The sequence below is a fragment of the Lipotes vexillifer genome, unplaced genomic scaffold (assembly GCF_000442215.2).
Source record: "Lipotes vexillifer unplaced genomic scaffold, Lipotes_vexillifer_v1.1 scaffold102, whole genome shotgun sequence".
Classification (NCBI taxonomy): domain Eukaryota; kingdom Metazoa; phylum Chordata; class Mammalia; order Artiodactyla; family Lipotidae; genus Lipotes; species Lipotes vexillifer.
In genome coordinates, this window is record NW_006786541.1 from 4,277,475 (window position 1) to 4,298,301 (window position 20,827).

A 20,827-nucleotide genomic window follows, 5' to 3' on the forward strand; every position below is an offset into this window, starting at 1 on the left:
TCCTGGATCAGCGCTCAAACCCATGTCCCCTGCATTGGCAGGCAGATTCTTAACCACTGCACCACCAGGGAAGCCCTGCATTTTTTTTTTTTTTTGAGGTATAATTGACATAACACTATGGCCTTTTGTTTTTAATTGAAATTTATACAGAGATAATTTAGATTCACATGTAGTTGTAAGAAATAATGGAGATTCCATATACCCTTCATCCAGTTCCCCCCAGTGGTAACATCTTGCAAAACTGTATAGTATCAATACAGTATTACATATAGCAAGGATATTGACATTGATACAGCCCACAGATCTTATTCAGATTTCCCCATTTTTTCCTGTTGTCATTTCTCTGTGTGTGTGTTTAGTTCTCTACAGTTTTATCATGTGTAGGTTTATGTGCCCATCACCACAGCCGTGATAAAGAATAGTTGCATCACCACAAGTAATTCTTTTTTTTTTTTTTTTAATTCTTTTTTTGGCTGTGTTGGGTCTTTGTTGCTGTGCGCGGGCTTTTCTCTAGTTGTGGTGAGTGGGAGCTAGTCTTGTGATGCGCGGGCTTCTCATTTCAGTGGCTTCTCTTGTTGCGGAACATGAGCTCTAGGCGCCTGGGCTCAGTAGTTGTGGCATGCAGGTGCTAGGATGCACAGGCTTTAGTAATTGTGGTGCGCAGCCTCAGTAGTTGTGGTTTGTGGGCTCTAGAGCACAGGCTCAGTAGTTGTGGTGCACGGGCTTAGTTGCTCTGTGGCCTGTGGGATCTTCCCAGACCAGGGATCGAGCCCGTGTCTCCTGCCTTGACAGGCGGATTCTTAACCATTGCGCCACTAGGGAAGTCCCACCACAAGTAACTCTTGGCGTTGCCTTTTCATAACCACACTCACCTCCCTCCTGGTGTCCCTTCACCTGCCCCACTATTCTCCATTTCTAAAATTTTGTCACTTCAAAAATGTTATATAAATGGAATCATACAGTATGTAACGTATGGGATTTTTCACTCAGCATGATTCCTTGGAAATAATCCAAATTGTTTGCCTGCATCACTAGTTTGTTCCTTTTTATTGCAGGTGGTATGTGTGTACTACAGTTTAACGATTTTTCTATTAAAGGATATTTGGGTTATCTTCAGTTTTTGGCAGTTATGAATAAAGCAGCTATAAACAGGCTTTTCATGTGAATATAAGTTTTCATTTCTCTGTGATAAATGCCTCCAAATCCAACTGATGGATCAATATAGCCGTTGTTTGTTTTTATTTATATGAAACTGCCAAACTGTTCTCTAGAAGGCTGTACTATTTTATATTCCCACCAGCAGTGTATGAGTGATCTAATTTCTCTCTATCCTTGTCAGCTTTTGGTATTTTTATTTTATCCATTGTGATAGGTATATAGTGGTATTTCATTGTAGCTTACTTTGTATTTTTCTGATGACTAATGACATTGAATATCTTTTCATGTGCTTTTTTGCCATATGTATATCTTCTTTGGTGAAATGTCCATGTTTCTTGGCCATTGAGTTTTTTTGTTTTTGTTTTTTCTGTTGAGTTTTGAGGGTTCTTTATATAGTCTAGATGCTAGTCACTTGTCAGATATTGGTCTGCATATATTTTCTTCCTGTCTGTAGCTTGTCTTTTCATCCTCTTCACAGTCTTTACCAGAGCAAAAGTTAAATTTTGATGATGTTCAAATGATCAATTTTTACTTATATTGATTGACTTTTTCTTTTAAAGCCTTCTTTTTCTTTTAAAAGGGCAGATTAAAATTACATTGATGTTATCATTTTTGTTAATGTTGTTATCAGTGGTAGTTTTTCTAAATCTTCTTAGTGTAGAAGTGACACATAGATTCTTCATCTGTAAACTGGGTTTTCACAATAAACTTCCTGATTGAAAATGACTTTAAAAATGAGCATATTTGGGGCTTCCCTCATGGCGCAGTGGTCGAGAGTCTGCCTGCCGATGCAGGGGACACAGGTTCGTGCCCCGATCCAGGAAGATCCCACATGCCGTGGAGCAGCTGGGCCCGTGAGCCATGGCCGCTGAGCCTGCGCATCTGGAGCCTGTGCTCTGCAACAGGAGAGGCCACAACAGTGAGAGGCCCACGTACCGCAAAAAAAAAAGAGCATATTTGTCTTTCTCTGTCTGACTTCACTTAATATGATAATCTCTAGGTCTCTCCATGTTGCTGCAAATGGCATTATTTCATTCCTTTTTTATGGCTGAGTAATATTCCATTGTGTGTGTGTGTGTGTGTGTGTGTGTGTGTGTGTGTGTACACACCACATCTTCTTTATCCATTCATCTGCTAGTGGACATTTAGGTTGTTTATATGTCTTAATAGTGCTGCAGTGAACATTGGAGTGCATGTGTCTTTTTGAATGAGAGTTTTCTCCAGATATATGCCCAGGAATGGAATTGCAGGATCATATGGTTTTAGTTTTTAAGGAATCTCCATAGTGTTCTCCATAGTGGCTGCACCACTTTACATTCCCATCAAGAGTGTAGGAGGATTCTTTTTTCTCTGTACCCTCTCCAGCACTTATTTTTTGTAGACTTTTTAATGATGGCCATTCTGACTGGTGTGAGGTGATAACCTCATTGTAGTTTTGATTTGTATTTCTCTAATAATTAGCAATATTAAGCATCTTTTCATGTGCCTGTTGGCTATCTGTATGTCTTCTTTGGAGAAATGTCTATTTAGGTCTTCTGCCCATTTTTTGATTGGGTTGTTTGTGGGGTTTTTTGACATTAAGCTGTATGAGCTGTTTATATTTTGGAAATTAAACACCTTGTCAATAGCATTGTTTGCAAATATTTTCTCCCAGTCTGCAGGTTATCTTTTCGTTTTGTTTATGGTTTCCTTTGCTGTGCAAAAGCTATTAAGTTTAACTAGGTCCCATTGGTTTATTTTTGTTTTTATTTCCATTACTCTAGGAGACAGACCCAAAAAAATACTGCTGCAATTTATGTCAAAGAGTGTTCTGCCTATGTTTTCCTCTAGGAGTTTTGTAGTATCTGTTCTTATATTTAGGTTTCAATCCATTTTGAGTTTATTTTTGTACGTGGAGTTGGAGAATGTTCTAACTTCATTCCTTTACATGTATCTGTCCAGTTTTCCCAGTACTACTTTTTGAAAAGACTGCCTTTTCTCCATTGTATATTCTTGTTTCCTTTGTCCTAGATTAACTGACCATAAGTGCATGGGTTTATTTCTGGGTTTTCTATCCTGTCCCATTGACCTATATGTCTATTTTTGTGCCAGTACCATACTGTTTTGATTACTGTAGCTTTGTAGTATAGACAAATACCAGAGAAAGACAAATATCATATGATATCACTTGTATGTGGAATCTAAAAAAAGGATACAAATAAACTTATTTACAAAACAGAAATGGACTTACAAACATATAAAACAAACTTATGGTTACCAAAGGGGATAGCAGGGACAAGGGCATGGGGGAGGAGATAAATTAGGAGTTTGAGATTTTCATATACACACTGCTATGTATAAAATAGGTAAACAACAAGGACCTACTGTATAGCACAGGGAACTATACTCAATATCTTGTAATAACCTATAATAGAAAAGATTCTAGAAAAGAAATATTTACATAGATGTATGTATGTATAACTGAATCACTTTGTTGTACACTTGAAACTGACACCACACTGTAAAATACCTATACTTCAATTTAAAAAAAATAAAGAAATAACATTTACATAAGTTAGAAAAAAATGAGCATATTGCTTTTTAGTATTATGGGAAGGAAATTTGTTTCTTAAATTACCATGAAATATATACATATTATAATTTTTGTATTTAAACAGCCCCTTTTCCTTGTATTTAAGCTGTTAGCAAATAGCTGATTTGAAGTAATATTTTTGAATGAGATGAAAACTAATGGGTAGTAAATATTGCATTAATGGTTTTCTGACTTTTATCGTTTTTCCTTTTCTCCTAAATTATGTCACATGAATTATAAAATGATTATTGCTAGACTGTAGAAAAATCATTATTATTTACTTAGTATATATTTGCATGTGCATGCTTCTAGTTTTTGAGAACAAAAGAGATGCTATAAAATGAAAGAGAGAGGGAATTCCCTGTCAGTCCAGTGGTTAGGAGTCAGCCCTTTCATTGCCATGGTCCTGGGTTCATTCACTGGTTGGGGAACTGAGATCCCACAAGCCTTGTGGCATGGCCAAGAGAAAGAAAAAGGAAAGAATGGGATGGAGCTTCAGTTACCTCTAAAATTTCCTTTAATGTTTGATGTGGTCAAGGATAAGAATGAAGTTTCTGAGTATAAAGCTAGGCTTTCTAGAATATTTTTGATTCAGATGTGCATTGTTTTGGGTTCCTGTGCTTGAGATATGTTCCCTTCCACTCAGTTCTCAGTTTGAAGGCTGTGCTACAACTGTTTTCCACATTGATTTGGTATAGCAGAAAGAAAAGAGCACCAGATTTTAGATCTAGAAGACCTTGGTTTAGTCTGTGTTTTGTCCATAGTGGGGCATATGGTTTCTAGCAAGTCACAAACTCTGTGAAAGTTAGTTTTCTTTTCTCTAAAATGAAGACATTTGATTCTTTTCATTTCCCTGCAGATACTGAAATTCAGTGATTTTATGTTCTTACTAAGAGTAGCATTCTTGTTCCAATTTTAAACTTCACTGGCAAAATCAAAGAACTTTAAAAAAGAGCCTAAAAATCTTTCTGAAATTATTCACTATGCTTAGACCAGACAGTCTAACCTTAATGAACTAAGATTTGACCCAATATTGTTAGACTCTGGAAATACAAAAAGTGTAAATAATACATGGTTCTTCCCTTAAGGAGCTTGGTCTAGCTGACAAGCAAAACTAATGTACATTACAAAAAAAAAAATTTACTAATTGACTAGGATACAGTCAGCCAAATAGAATGTGGGAAATTCCATAAAATAAAATGACCCAGTTTCTTTAACAATTAATAGTGTAAAAATAAAAGAGAGGAGGGAATCTGTTACTTATTAAAAGAACTTAAGATACATGTCATCCAAAAGCAACCGTGGGGAGAGGGGTTGGGGGAAGCTTGTGTGAAACTTGGTTCAAATAAACTAAAGAGGTAATCGAAGAAAATTGAACATGGATTGGCTATTAGATGCTATTAAGCATACTGTTAATTTTTTAGATGTGATAATGGTATTATGGTTAGATTTTAAAAAGAAAGAACTCCTTATCTGTTAGATTGATCTTGGGATATTTGTTAAGAGCAGCTGAATATGTTAGATGGAGTTGTTTACAGCATATTGTTGAAGTTATTAAAGCTAAGTGATTGGTACATGGGAGTTCACTATACTTATTCTTTTACTGCTTCTGTGTATGTTTGAAATTTTTTAACAGAAAAGTTTAAATTTTTTTCTGCTTGATGAAACACTGACTTACTTTGTACTTATGTGCTAAAAATATAAATAGTACAGTCATTGTTCAGTAAAGCTCAGTGTGGCATGGCCTAAATAGAATGCTACCACTTCTGTGAGGGACCTTAGAAGGGGGCATCAGGTCAAATTCCCTCACTGTACAGCTTAAGAAACTGAGGCCCCAAAAAAGGGAAGTGACTTGCCTAAGGCCACATTGCTAGTTAGTGACCAAGCCACTGTTATAATTAGATCTCCTAATTTCCAGATTCTTAGTTTGTTCTACTTTTCTTATTCTTCAAAATTTTCCTTTCTCCTTTTGTTCTGCAGCTTTAAAGAGTTTGTAAATTTTAAATAAAATTAATGTTGCATATTGTGCTTACTTTGTCTTATTTATTTTCTTCAGAATCTGGCCAACCTATTTGTGGAAATGGAATGGTAGAGCAAGGTGAAGAATGTGATTGCGGCTATAGTGACCAGTGTAAAGACGAGTGCTGCTATGATGCAAACCAACCGGAAGGGAAAAAATGCAAGCTGAAACCTGGAAAGCAATGCAGGTACTTTGCTAATTCCAGTAGTGTTAATGTTCCTGGGAAATCACCTGAAGGCAGTTATGTCAGATTTCAAACTGAGATTAGGAGATGTATGTGGTTTTGGAACTTTGTTATTGGTTTATTTTTCTGGAGTAGTAGTATTTAGGGCACTGTTGTTGGCAGATTGAACTACTTGTAATTGCAGTTTGTGTGGTGGGTGTTAAAAAAGGACATGCAAAGGACACTCAATAAAATACATATTATTTAACGCCTAACTTTAAAAATGTGACTTTTGTCAGTAGTTTTAGAATCTTAACTTTAAATATTTAGATAGTATGGATTCCATACACTCCTGTAACTTAGTTGTCATATAATTTTATTTCACTTGCCAAATTATTTTGGTAGTGATAGATATAAGCAGATTGTTTGTGCAGTACTTTTAAAATGGATGTTCTGTGTATCCTAGTTTGATTTTAGTGTATAAATGTGAGAAAAGTTGATAAATTGACTAATGTGTATCTATGAAAAACAATGATGACTTGCCTAATATTTAATCCATTTTCCATTATAACCTTTTACTAAAGGCAAATAGAATAGAATAAGAAAGCTGATTATAGGATGCCTTCATTATAAAAACAAGATTCTTAATCACTTTTCTGCACTTATTAGAATGTTGAAATTTAATAGCCTCTTATTCCAATAGGACTTGTTTAACAGTAACATACTTAGCATACTTAGCATTTATGATTTAAAAATTAGGACTGTATGTGTATAGGAAATATCCTAGTGGTTTTCTTTACTCACCTCAATGTTTCTTCTAGTCCAAGTCAAGGTCCCTGTTGCACAGCACAGTGTGCATTCAAGTCAAAAACTGAGAAGTGTCGGGATGATTCAGACTGTGCAAAAGAAGGAATATGTAATGGCATCACAGCTCTCTGCCCAGCATCTGATCCTAAACCAAACTTTACAGACTGTAATAGGCATACACAAGTGTGCATTAATGGGGTAAGCATTTGATTTGTATGTTGTTTATTTAGTTTTATGAAACCTTTTTCAGGATAATTGTTGCCACTTAAAGCCGCATAAAGTAATTAATCTCGGTCCCAGTTTCAACATCCCTATCTTTTTCCTCACAAAGCTGTGAATGCATTATGTGGCATAAGTGCCTGGTGGCATTTAATTAGTTATTGACTTGTCTTTCATCTTTCTACTGCATGTGTTTGATACTTTCTAAAGAAAAATAGTTATGTAACTAGGCATGTAACTTTGTATTTCTTTTAAGTTTTATAAATTAACATTTTAATACTCTAAATAAAAGAACTCTCAGTTATTTCCTCTGAATGTGAAGCTTTTAAAAAAGCTTTCTTGGCTAAATAAGCACTTTCCTCTACATGAGGAAAATTTCATTTTTCTCTTCTTATAAAGGAGCCATAATAACCAACATAAAGTCGATGCTCATCTAATCTCCTTCTCTGTTTTTGTTTGGTCTAGATTTTTAAGTTACCATTTCTTTAAAGATTTACTGTCTTATTTGCACTTAACTTTGTGCGGTATGCAGGCCTCTCACTGTTGTGGCCTCTCCTGTTGCGGAGCAAAGGCTCCGGACGCGCAGGCTCAGCAGCCATGGCTCACGGGCCTAGCCGCTCCACGGCATGTGGGATCTTCCCGGACTGGGGCACGAACCCTTGTCCCCTGCATCGGCAGGTGGACTCTCAACCACTGCGCCACCAGGGAAGCCCCTGCACTTACTCTTTTTAAGATGTGTTTATACCATCCATTTCTGATACTAATCTATGCTTCCCCCCTGCCCCCGACTTGTATTTCTACTTAATTATTTTAGCATTGGAGGCTACTGTCAACAAGAGGTTTGACTGTATAGGGATTGAATAATTGGTCTTTTATTTTTCTTTCAGCAATGTGCAGGTTCTATCTGTGAGAAATATGGCTTGGAGGAGTGCACCTGTGCCAGTTCTGATGGCAAAGATGATAAGGAATTATGCCATGTCTGCTGTATGAAGAAGAGTAAGGCTTTAAAAATGCAAGAGTATAAAATCTGTTTCAAAAACCTTATTTTCTCCAAAATTTTAAGTGTTAAACTTTGATATAGTGTTGGGACAGATAATTTCCAGCTGAACTGATCCTCTTGAGAAATTTTAAAATGTAGTATAGAATTGTGTTTCTAGTATTATGGTCCCTACAGTGTTTTTAAAATGATAAACTAGACAAAACCTGCCAGCGTTTTTACGGTAATTAATATAAATACTGTTAGAAGGATTTAAAGCCATTGTAGGCACCAAGTCAGGAGTTGCTGGTTGTTTGTTTATACTGTAATATTTAAGGTGAATTACCAGTGGTGTTATCTCATCTAACTAATGAAAGTCTATATAACATGTCGTGGTGATGATTTTAGGCAGCTTCTTCCTTTCCTCCCTCTCTCCCGAGCTAGCCCCATAGGAAATCTGATCCTCAACTTATATTTGACACTTCTTTTGCAGTGGAGCCATCAACTTGTGCCAGTACAGGGTCTGTGCAGTGGAACAAGTACTTCCTTGGTCGAACCATCACCCTGCAACCTGGATCCCCATGCAATGATTTTAGAGGCTACTGTGATGTTTTCATGCGGTGCAGATTAGTAGATGCTGATGGTCCTCTAGCTAGGCTTAAAAAAGCAATTTTCAGTCCAGAGCTCTATGAAAACATCGCTGAATGGATTGTGGTAAGTATAGTTTTTATTTATAAAGAAACCTTATCTTAAAATGATTTGATCATAATTTTACTTGGTTAGAGGTCACCCCTGTTATGAGAAAATCACTTCTTTTCTGTTTATACTGGAGTTACAGTTGACCCTTGAACAACATGGGTTGAACTGCATGGGTCTACTTATAAGCAGATATTTTTCAATAGTAAATACTACAGTAGTACATAGTGTGGAGTTGGTTGAATCTGCAGGTGTGGAGGAACCATGGATATAGAGGACTTTGGAGGTGGTTGGCTAACTATGACCCACGTTCAAGGGTCAACTGTATTTTTTTTTTTTTTTTTGCGGTACGCGGGCCTCTCACTGCCGTGGCCTCTCCCGTTGCGGAGCACAGGCTCCGGACGCGCAGGCCCAGCGGCCATGGCTCACGGGCCTAGCCGCTCCGCGGCATGCGGGATCCTCCCGGACCGGGGCACGAACCCGCGTCCCCTGCATTGGCAGGCAGACTCTCAACCACTGCGCCACCAGGGAAGCCCAAGGTCAACTGTATTTTATCTGAAGAGTGATTTTTAGGGCTTCCCTGCTGGCGCAGTGGTTGACAGTCTGCCTGCCAATGCAGGGGACGCGGGTTCGTGCCCCGGTCCGGGAGGATCCCGCATGCCATGGAGTGGCTGGGCCTGTGGGCCGTGGCCGCTGAGCCTGTGCATCCGGAGCCTGTGCTCCGCAGCGGGAGAGGCCACAGTGGTGAGAGGCCTGTGTACCGCAAAAAAAAAAAAAAACACACAAAAAACTAAAGGTGCCTTCTGGCACTATGGTAAAGTGAAAAGGGTACAGGCTTGGAATTACACAAGGATTCAGATCATCCTTCTGACGTTTGACAATTCTGTGACTTCAGGCAGCTTACGTTTCTTGGCTCGCTTACTTCCCTGTTTTCAACTCAAATCCAGTTCTTATTTTCTTTTTTTCTGGTTATCTCTAATAAGAAAAAGTTGAGATCTAGTATACTTGTCTACTATGGGAAACAGTGTGTTCAAAGAAAAAAATCTGATAATTGGAATCTCAGAGTTATGTTCTGCTGAGTTTATGTTGTTGTGCCAGATGTTGTAGGTTTTCTAGATAGTAAATCATATCATCTAAAAATAATATTTTTTCACTTTTCTCCATTATATTTAATTTTGATTCATTTTATTTAGAATTTCAAAAACTCATTTATTCCTATTTTAAAATATTTAATAGAATGATCTTTTTAGTTAAAGTGTTTTTAAAACCTTTTTTCATATTTTAGATTTGAGGATTTTGTGAAATGCTTCTTACAATGAATTTTAGCAATGTGAAGTCTTGTGCTCTGGAACTGATTAATCAGGCACTTTTAGGTTTATGCAGATTTGCCTTAAATGGGTATAGAACACTGTTATTTTAAATCAGTGTTGACATTCACATGCCAGATAAGATAAGATAAACAGCAGCCACTTCCTTACAAGTTATTTGTCTCATTTGTGTTACTTGCAGAGTTCACTTGCATAGCAGGGTTCATTTTGTTACACTGGTCTTTCATCATGTATAAGGAAAGTGTCCTTCTAGTTAGTAATGTAGGTTATTAGTTTGCTCTGGTAAGAAGCTGTGAAAGGGATGATGGGTTAGTTTCACTGACTTTCCTTTCCATTGGTACCTGGTGGCTCTTTTGTCTCCTTTCCACAGTATACTATGGCATCTTTTTTCCTCATGAGGGTAGAATGGGAAGAATCTTAACAGTTTAATAGTTCAGGGCATGAGTTACTGACTGCTATAGGCACCATGGAAATGATGTAATAAAGACTTTTACTTTCTTTTCTGGGGAAAAGTTGTTTTTGACAGTAATGTTTGAATGTAGGCTGAGTGCCTACTCTGTGTCTCGTCAGGAGATAATGATAAACATCCTTTGGATTTATCAAGGGGTCCCCTAGTTCTTGAAAAGTTGGAGAGCATTCACCAATAAATCTGTTAAGACCCTGTACCACTGTCTCCTTCTCATTAAATGGGTACATTGGTAATTCTTTTTCATTTTCTTCCCATAGTTACTGATGTGTTCACATTTTTTGCACCTTTTGTGTTAGGTTTGACATAGGAAACCATCTTTGACCCTGATTTTTTTCAAATCTATCACTGTATTTACCCCACACTTTAAAATAATCACCTGTTAGTTTGTGGCTTTTTTCTTTTTAATTTGTTAAAATTAAATTTGGAAAATCCCACATGCCATGGAGCAACTGGGCCCGTGAGCCACAATTACTGAGCCTGCGCGTCTGGAGCCTGTGCTCCCCAACAACAGAGGCCGCGATAGTGAGAGGCCTGCGCACCGCGATGAAGAGTGACCCCCACTTGCCACAACTAGAGAAAGCCCATGCACAGAAATGAAGACCCAACACAGCCATAAATAAATAAATAAATACATTGTTAAAAAAAAAAAAAAAAAATTTGTCCAGATTTATCAGGAGTTCATCTTTTTATTATTATTTTGACAAGAGTCAACTATGTTTCTCATTTTTTAATTAATTTCTTCTCTCTTATTTTGCTGTAATTTTATGAACCTAGGTAAGTATCTGATGTTCTTTATGAAAGATTTAGAGCAGTGTTTCCAAGTGCTTCACAGAACACTAGATCCATAGGTTTGGTGGTCAAATGAATCTGGAAAATATTGCATACTACAGTCCCCTCTTAGAGATTTGTGATAATATTGTGAGAAGCCCCACGATAAAAAATCTTTTTAACTTTATTTTCCAAACTTACCTGACCTTTATTCATATTGTACGTGAGAATCACCTAAGGGCTTAGACCAATTAAGTCAGAATCTCTGGGGATGGAGTATAAAGTGTTTGGGTCATTTCAAAGCTCCCAGCTCTCAATTCTGATGAGCAACTGGGATTGAGAACCAACCATTCATGTAGAACAGGGGTTGGCAAACTATGGCTCATGAGCCAAATTTAGCCCACTGCCTATTTTTGTATGGCTCACAGCTAAGAATGGTTTCACGTGTATAAGTAGTTGAAAAAAATCAAAATAATATTCTTCTGGGGGCTTCCCTGGTGGTGCAGTGGTTAAGAATCCTCCTGCCGGGCTTCCCTGGTGGTGCAGTGGTTGAGAGTCCGCCTGCCGACGCGGGGGACACGGGTTCGTGCCCCGGTCCGGGAAGATCCCACATGCCGCGGAGCGGCTGGGCCCGTGAGCCATGGCCGCTGAGCCTGCACGTCCGGAGCCTGTGCTCCGCAACGAGGGAGGCCACAACAGTGAGAGGCCTGCGTACCGCAAAAAAAAAGAATCCTCCTGCCAATGCAGGGGACATGGGTTCGAGCCCTGGTCCTGGAAGAGCGCACATGCAGCGGAGCAACTAAGCCAGTGCACCACAGCTACTGAAGCCCGCGTGCCTAGAGCCGGTGCTCTGCAGTGAGAGAAGCCACTGCAATGAGAAGCCCGTGCACTGCAACAAAGTGTAGCCCCCCACTTGCCGCAACTAGAGAAAGTCTGCGCATAGCAACGAAGATCCAACGCGGCCAAAAATAAATAAATAAAATAAATTTATATATATAAAAAAAAGAATATTACCCGTAACGGAACTAATGGCCATAATTAATTTAAAAAATATATATTCTTCTGAAAATTATATGAAATTCAAATTTCAGTGTCCATAAGTAGTGATTTATCAGAACATGGCCATGATTATTCAATTATATATTGCTTATGGCTGCTTTTGCACTTTGAATAGTTGTAGCAGAGACTGCCTGGCCCCATGAAGCCTAAAATATTTGTCTGGCCTTTGATAGGAAGTGTCTGCCAAGCCCTAATCTAGACCAGTGGATCTCAAAGTGTAGTCCCCCTGACCAGCAGCATCAGCAGCACCTGGGAACTTGATAAAAATGCAAATGATCAGATCCCACATGGACCCCTGGGTCAGTATGTGATGGTGCATGCTAAAGTTTGGGAACCATTTTTACAGTCTCTGCAGTGTAATGACTCCTTTTTAAAAGACTTGTAACAGAAATTTTCTACTTTGTCTTCCTGCTGTGTTGAAAATGGAAGGTGGTTGTGGACCTCCAGAGTCCTTTGTTGCCTGGTAGAATAAGCCTCATAGATATCACTACCGAAACTTTAACAACAAAGATGCAGTATTGTCACAGGGCTTAGCATATGGTAAGGAGTCAGTATGTGTTTGCTAGATGAATGAAGCAGATTACTGTGTCATAATTTATATGGAAAAGAAAAAAATCATACATATTATCCTAACTTTGAAGCTGTAATGTTTTCAGGTATCTCTCAGTGGTATTTTAACCTGCTTGCCCAGGCTGAGTATAAAGTAACAAGAAGATTAGTAGCCAGTTGCTTTCGAGAGAGGTGGTGAGTGGAGTGTTGAAGGATAAAAGAACATCTAGTCAGAGTCCAGACAATGGTATCTTCTGAAGGATGAAGGGATGCTTTCTGCCCCTGCAGGATGGCATAATCAGTATCCTGACAAGGGACTGTGGGTCCCACATGGTCGTGTGACTACCCGGAAGTCTAGAGCGTGTCTGCTGTGACTGAGAGTTGTTATCACTGGAAATTCACCAAAAGGATTATATGATTAACTTTTTCTAGAGATCTTTAAAATCAGCTAAGATTATCTTATGTCTGAAGAGACTTGACTTGGCTTGTCTTGCCCCTTCCCCCTCACAGTTTTTTGGGTGAAACCTGTTTTATTGTTTTGTTAGCCTATGGGTCCTTTTTGTTTATTTAGATTATTAAATTAAAAACTATTGTAATTAGAACATAATAAATTAGACTGGCAAATTTTGACCTTTCATTTTTGTCATTTTTACTTAATTTTTCTACTTTGTGTTCTTTTGGCCATATAAGTGGATGTATTGAACACCATTTATCTGTTTCTTATGTAGAATTATTTTCTCAGACTTGATTTAGTACTTGTTAACTTCTAAGCTGTTTTTTAAACTTTTGGATGTCTTTGTCTCAAGTTTCACTTAACACCCTTGTATCTATGAAAGACAAGAGCTTGACTCGTAATTTACATTCATTAAATGCCTGTTGAATGAATGACAGCTCTCTTTTATTTCAGACTCTTAACAGGTGGACAAACTGTGATCTCTTTTCTGAGATGAAACACATATATTGCACTTATTAGCCTGGTTGGTATTCTTTTTCCAGATTTTATAGTATATGAGAAAACATGTGATTTAGCATTTACCACTCTCTGATAATTCTCTCTTGAAGGGGGCATTTTAAAAAATCTTCTCTACCAAAGGTGACCATATTTACTAACCCTCTCAAATGCACTATTGTTTTGTTTGTTTTTTTCCTTGCTATCTTCTATCCACTGCGATATTCTATTTCTGAGAGCTACTATCATTGTCACGAAAACATCTCAGCTTTGGGCTTTTGAGGTATATAGTTACCTGGAAGATTTTAGAGGAAGACCAGGAATTTCCAGGGACTGGAAATTCTCAAGGACCTGGGTGCCACATTTTTGTAAATGTCTGTTGATCTCAGCTGGGACTCGGTCCATTTGACCTTTGTTTTCTACAAAGTTATAACCACTGTTAAATTCAGGCTTCCTCTCTCCAGTCTGCTTTTGTTACTGCCATACTACTTGCATCTCTATTTAAAACTGTATAGGTACTGAAAAACTGGTATTAGAAGAGGTGTCAAACCATAATTTTTTATGTCCTCTGTTGTAAGAACCTTCTGCATTATTTGTGCGTGCATGCAATCTAGATATAATAAATGTGCAATCTAGATATAATAAATAAATAAATATTGTAAATGAGAAGTGTTTTGATAAGTCAGTATTTGGAGTAATGACTCACATGTAATAACTAGTCCAACAGGTACTTTTTGGTAGAGTAGTTACTGAGTTTATAGAATATAAATTCAAAAAGCTTGCAGTCCAGTTTGGGATAGAGAGGATAAGCACATAGAAACATATTTTCAGTTCTGCATCATGTTTTCACAGGAAATAGGAGAACCTATTTGGACAAGGCTTCTTTAAGGATGTGATACCAAAGCTAAGTTCTTAAGGACTAGTAGAAGTAGAGGGACAGGTGGATGTTTTATGAAGAGAGAGCAGCTGAAATAGTCACAGACATAAGAAATATTTTAAATAAAAATTTTTTTCACTTTTATCCTTTTGAAAAGTGTGATTATCCTTTTTTTTTTTTTAAATTGACAAAGTAATATGTTGAAAAGTAAGCCGCCTTTTTTCCCTGGAGCCCAGTCCTCTCAAGACGAGTTTCTTATATATTTTTCAGAAACTGTATTTTTACAGGAAAATATATTTTAAAAAGACAAGTGGAATCATATATTTACTGGGCCGCAATTCATTGTGTGCTCTGGTTTTGTTTTTTATCTCTCTCCCACTTAATGATTTATCTTGCAGATCTTTGGTGGGAAGCTTTTTTTTTTTTTTTTTTTTTTTAATTAATTAATTTTTGGCTGCGTTGGGTCTTCGTTTCTGTGTGAGGGCTTTCTCCAGTGGCGGCGAGCGGGGGCCACTCTTCATCGCAGTGCGCGTGCCTCTCACTATCGCGGCCTCTCTTGTTGCGGAGCACAGGCTCCAGACATGCAGGCTCAGTAATTGTGGCTCACGGGCCTAGTTGCTCCGTGGCATGTGGGATCTTCCCAGACCAGGGCTCGAACCCGTGTCCCCTGCATCAGCAGGCAGATTCTCAACCACTGTGCCACCAGGGAAGCCCGGTGGGAAGCTTTTGAAGAAGGGTTTTACATAGAGGAATGACATAGCTCTGTGTTTTAAGTAGTTGTAACACTGATGACCATGTGGAAGACTAGAAGGAAGGAAATGTGTTCGAGAATATAATGAACGTCAGGAATGCAAGGGCATCTCCCATAACAGAACTAGCCCACCAGCCTGAAGGTAGTAGGAAGACCCTTGACCCTTTGTGCTTATAAAATGGATCACATTAGAGGTGATACTGCCTTTCCAGAGGGTATTTGGAGATTACCAGTAGTTGTCAGAGTAACTGAGGGACTCTACTGGCATTTGATGGATGAGGGCCATGTATGCTAAACTTCCTGCATTGATCAAAATGATCCTGTACCACAATGCCAGCATATCTACACTGAGTAAGAAGCACCCATCTGCATCCTAGTCACGGGCATGCTTGTTTAAAATGCAGTTGCCTGGGCCCTCCACCAGAACACTGAATTGTAAGTAATGTTTTACTGGAACACAACCACATTCACCTATGTTGTGTCTTATCTATGGCTGCTTTTGTACTACAGTGGCAGAAATGAATTGTTTTGACCAGGATCATATGGCCCACAAAGCCTAAAATGTTAGTTGTTGGGCTCTTTATAGAAAAAGTCTGCTGACCCTTGGTAGAGACCAGTAGTTCTCAGTCTTGGCTGCATAGTGGAATCATGTGGCAGCTTTAACAAAACTGCTGATGTCAGGATCCCACCCCCACCCTACTGGAGCCTGGGATTTCGTCCAGGTATCTGAGTTTCCAGGCGATTCTAATGTGTAGCCGAGCTTGAGAACCACTGGTATAGAGCAGGAAGAGCACTCGTAGCAGTACAAGCTGGTAATTTTGGTTCTTAATGATTTTACTGGGTCAGAGTGTCAGAGTTGCAGACAGGAAAGGTAGAAGAAGGTCTTAACTTCATTGAATGCCACATTTAAAAGGCCTATGGATGCTTGGAACATGACAAAATCTGTGTATATAGTTCTGCATGTGATAGTAGGCAGAAATGAAAAGAGGAATCAGCCAGCACTTGAGTTGACAGACTGAGGACAGGACTTAAACCCTGCCTTTTTTTTTGATAAATAGCGGGTCTGTTATTTGAGGATGAATAAAACAGGAAAAACAACAGGAGCCTGTGGGAAATTTATTTAACAAGGGAAAGGGAATATTGACCTAAAGACTCACAGGGAAGAGCAGTGCTCTGAAAATTATTTTCTACAGAAACCAAAAGAAAGTTTTAGAAAACTATCTGGCAGTCTCAGTAGGATGCAAGAAATGGCTTCTGAAAAGTAGGTTGTAAGCTGTGGTTTCCAAGCCAGATTCAGCCGGCAAATGTGTCTTGTATGGTCTACCTATTGTTTTTAGAAATTTTGAATGAGTTGTTAGCATTTAAAAACAGATTTCATGTAAAAATTCAGATTTGTAGCTTCTCTTTAAAGATAAATCTTTCGGCAGTAAGGCTGACTTGCATCACCCCTTGCTCTCTCCTTTCTTGAACACTTCATTCCTAAAGGCAATTAGGTGAGGCCAAGCAAGGCATCCATGCCTGGTGAGGGGAGCTGTACTGGCACAGGGCAGGGTGCCCTTTGAACCCTGTGGAGGGGTGACTGGCTTGGGATGTCAGAGTACAAGTATTGTGAGGAGGGTGTCTGCTTAGGAGGGCCAGTTTTAAAAGGAACTAGGGCTCCTTGGAGAAATGACTGGTTCCAGTGCTGGGGCAGGGAAAGAACAAGATGAACCTGGAACTCCTTGTGCCAGCTGAAGTGCTCAAAGAATGGTGAGGACGTGCCCAAAAGACACAATAATGATAGTAATGGATTATAACCCATTAAGGAAAATAGGAAATCATGAAGGAATAAATCAATGAATAAAGTTTTATGAAGAACAGAATATATAGTTCTAAATTATGTCTGTACAAAATACTCATTGAATACAAAAGAGAAGAGTATCTTTTTGGTAAAGTTTGGCAGTTAACACCTTGATCAAGTGATCCAGTTAATGTCCTTAGTAATGAGATCAAAGTCATGTGTCACGTGGTTGGATGCAATGAGAAGAATACAGCATCACTTCTGAGATATTCTTACTAAAGATGTATGACCTGAATCTAATAATAAAGAAACATCTGAGAAACCCCAATTGAGGGACATTCCAATGCAAAATAACTGACCTGTAATCTTCAAAAGTGTCAAGTTATATAAGCTAAGGAAAGACTGGATTGTTTCCAGATTGCAGGAGACTAAAGAAACACAGCTGGTAAATGCAGCACAGTTCTGAATCGGATGGTATTGGGACATATGGCAAAACTTGAATGAGGAGGTCTGAGGATTAAATGGTAGTGATGTAACAATGCCAATTTCCTGATTTTGTTGTGATTATCTAGGAAAACCCCCTTAATATCTAGGAAAGCCCCCTTAAGTTGCAGGAACTATATGCTGAATTGTTCAAGTGTAACAGGACATCATGGTAGCAGTTTACTCTCAGATGTTTCCAGATTTTACAAACTTCTTTGTACTGTACTTGGAACTTTTCTATAAGTTTGGGATTCTTTGAAAATTAAATTGATATGTTTATATGTATATATATGAAAGGTTTTACGCACACACGGGGAAAGTGGCTTGGGGTATTTTACCACAACATTCATTTTTATTTCAGCTTCTGTTTCTTTAATTATATTGTCACTGCTGGATAAAGAAAACAGTATAGAAGTAGTAGCCTGCTGGTTTTAAGGCCCCAGATCTGAGAAGCGCTTCTTAAATGGGAGTTTTATTGGCAATAATTAGCAATAACTATATATGTATTATAACAATCTGTGTAAGCCAATATAAGGTTCATAGTTTTCTAGTTGTTACTATTTTGTATGTTGTTTATTAGTACATGCTATCTTAAGACAAAAATTGAATACTTTGAATTGCAAAATAGACTTAAAGTTATTAAGAATGGCAACAGTAATTTTTCTATAAGTAAGATTATGTCAGTAGTTTTTGAAGGTTTTTTGTTTGGCTAATTGATTTAATATGATTTAAGTTGGAAATGAAATTTTTTAGTACCTTCTTAGAGGTAAACTTTACCTGCTTCTAGAATGTGTGTATCCTTCCACTTTTCATATTAAAGAAGACAGTTAACCTTTAAATAAGTGAATATATATGTAATATATATATATATATATAGTATACATGTGTTTTATATATACATGTGTTTTATATATATATATGTGTTTTATATATATATATAAAACTGACTGTACAAATTATTCAAGATAATTCAAGATTCAATTTTATATATATATATATATATATATATATATATATAATGAGAACTAAGATACATTGTATAGGAATAATTTAATAACAATAGTCTGGGACTCAAGTTCCAAATGAAATAGAGAAACAGGAAAGAGGGGTCTCAAAAAAGATAGAATTTCAGTCTTAGCTTTGATGATTAGAAAAAAATATAGGTTAAAGAATATTTTTAAAATCTATCTAGTAGAATTTAAAGTAAGTTATATACCTTCTAAGTCACTGGATGGTATAAAAAGCAAAGTCTGTAAGAGTAACAGGTAAAAGAAGGGAAGGAAGTATTTAAATCAGAAAATATTTAATAACATGGGAAAATGCAATATAAACTATATGCAGGATGACCCCAGTTTTGCACGTGTGTTTTTCTGTGAGTATGAAAAACATAGTTATATAGAAAAGAGACTGAAATGAAAATAAGATTGAGTGGTTTCCTCTAGGAAGTGAAATTATGGGTGATTTTTGTTTTCTCCTTTGTACTTTTTATTTAGAGATTAATATATATGTGCTTTTACATGATATCTACAACTGCCAATGAACAGATGTTCTTCAAAAATTAAAATGTAATATATCCTATTGTATATTTTATGTAATATAAAGTATTCTAAAATATTTTATAGTTTTTTTCAGTGGAAAAATCTGTTTATTTCTAGGCTTATTGGTGGGCAGTATTACTTATGGGAATTGCCCTGATCATGTTAATGGCCGGTTTTATTAAGATATGCAGTGTTCATACTCCAAGTAGTAATCCAAAGTTGCCTCCTCCTAAACCTCTTCCAGGTAAGACAATTTGAGCAATATTTTTATTACTCAGAACCATTTAGGAAGTAGAACTGAATTATAAATGAGTCTTCAGTAACTAATATACTTTCTCCTTGAGAATGGGATTACTGGATGAATTATGTAGTTGATTTTTAAGTGTGTGTTTTTTTGTTGTTTTTTTAATCAACCCAGTCTAGCTTATGGCTGCCGACTTAATGCTAATATATCTTTTTTAAAAAAATCCAAAAATCTTCCCTTTTTGGTTTTATTATGATAGACTACTTTTAAATGATTGTTCTTTCTATTCTAATAGCTATGCTTCAGTTATGGTTTTTAACGTTCATGCTCTTGAAATATTTTCTGGCACATAAAGTCATTTTCCCTAGGGATGATGCTTATGGGGAAATACAAGTTCCAGTCTGTGGGAGAGTCTTAGTGTAGAGGCTTCAGTCACCAAACAACCATAGTTATTCTCCATCTCTGAAAACAACTCCTAAGGTTTTGTCTCCACCACCCTTTACCTCTCAGGGGGACAGGGCTGGGAGGAGATAACCCTCTTTAGACGAGCCCCAGGGATTTGGAGAAGGAGGGTAAGGACTGCTGTGGGTTGTTTAGGCCCCCACCTGTCTCTACCACCCCCTCCCCAAGGTAGGTGTCACCTCCATGCTCCCCTCAGGACACCTGCAAAGTAGGTGTGGGACAACACTGTCCCAAGGCCCGAGATAAATGGCAGTAGTTCCCTCTCCTGCCCCCCACTCACTTCTCATTGAAGCCTCTTGCCTCAGGCCAAATCCACTGCCCTACACAGTTGTTTAAAACTAGGGGTTTCTTATAATTTTTTCCATTTTCCCTCAGTTGTTCCCCTATATTTACCTATCTTAAGGCAAGAGAGGTCAGTGGTCATGCTGGGGCAGTATCTTGGTGGGAATCAGAGGAAATTTGATTTTGATGTCATTGCTTTTTATAAATTAGCACTGTTAGCACTCTGGAACTGATGTCAGTTTCTTAGGGATTTCCAAGGGCCAAGTGACACTTTTTAGATACATTACCAATTATGGCCTCATTTAATGATGCAATTCTTTTAATTTCATTTTAAGAATTTTCCAGCTCTTAACTGTTGTTCATTGAACCCTCTCAAAAAATGTTGAGCACTTTTACGTGAATTATCATATAATCCTCACAACAGACTATCTGAGTTAGTTATTATCCCTATTTTACAGACTAGTTAGTCATCTGAGTTTCAGAGAGGCTAAGTCATTTGCTCAAAGACACCCAGCAATTTCTTCCTCATGGAGTCTATCCTCAGACCCATATTAATCTAATAGTTGCTGTTAAGCACTTGAAATGTGGCTAGTCTCAACTGAGATGTATTGTAAATATGAAATACATACAGACTCTGAAGACTTAGTGTTTAAAAAATGAAATATTTCATTAATGAT

General features: G+C 37.7%; 1 protein-coding gene across 1 annotated transcript in view; it reads left to right on the top strand.

The window, feature by feature from the left end:
* ADAM10 (ADAM metallopeptidase domain 10) overlaps positions 1-20,827 on the top strand; it is a 113,646-nt gene that overhangs the window by 90,290 nt on the left and 2,529 nt on the right. Inside the window, exons 11-15 of the mRNA XM_007458903.1 lie at positions 5,787-5,937; positions 6,735-6,918; positions 7,827-7,935; positions 8,409-8,629; positions 19,280-19,406. Of these exons, the coding sequence (XP_007458965.1) occupies positions 5,787-5,937; positions 6,735-6,918; positions 7,827-7,935; positions 8,409-8,629; positions 19,280-19,406 (792 nt within the window). The remainder of the gene's footprint in view (positions 1-5,786; positions 5,938-6,734; positions 6,919-7,826; positions 7,936-8,408; positions 8,630-19,279; positions 19,407-20,827) is intronic.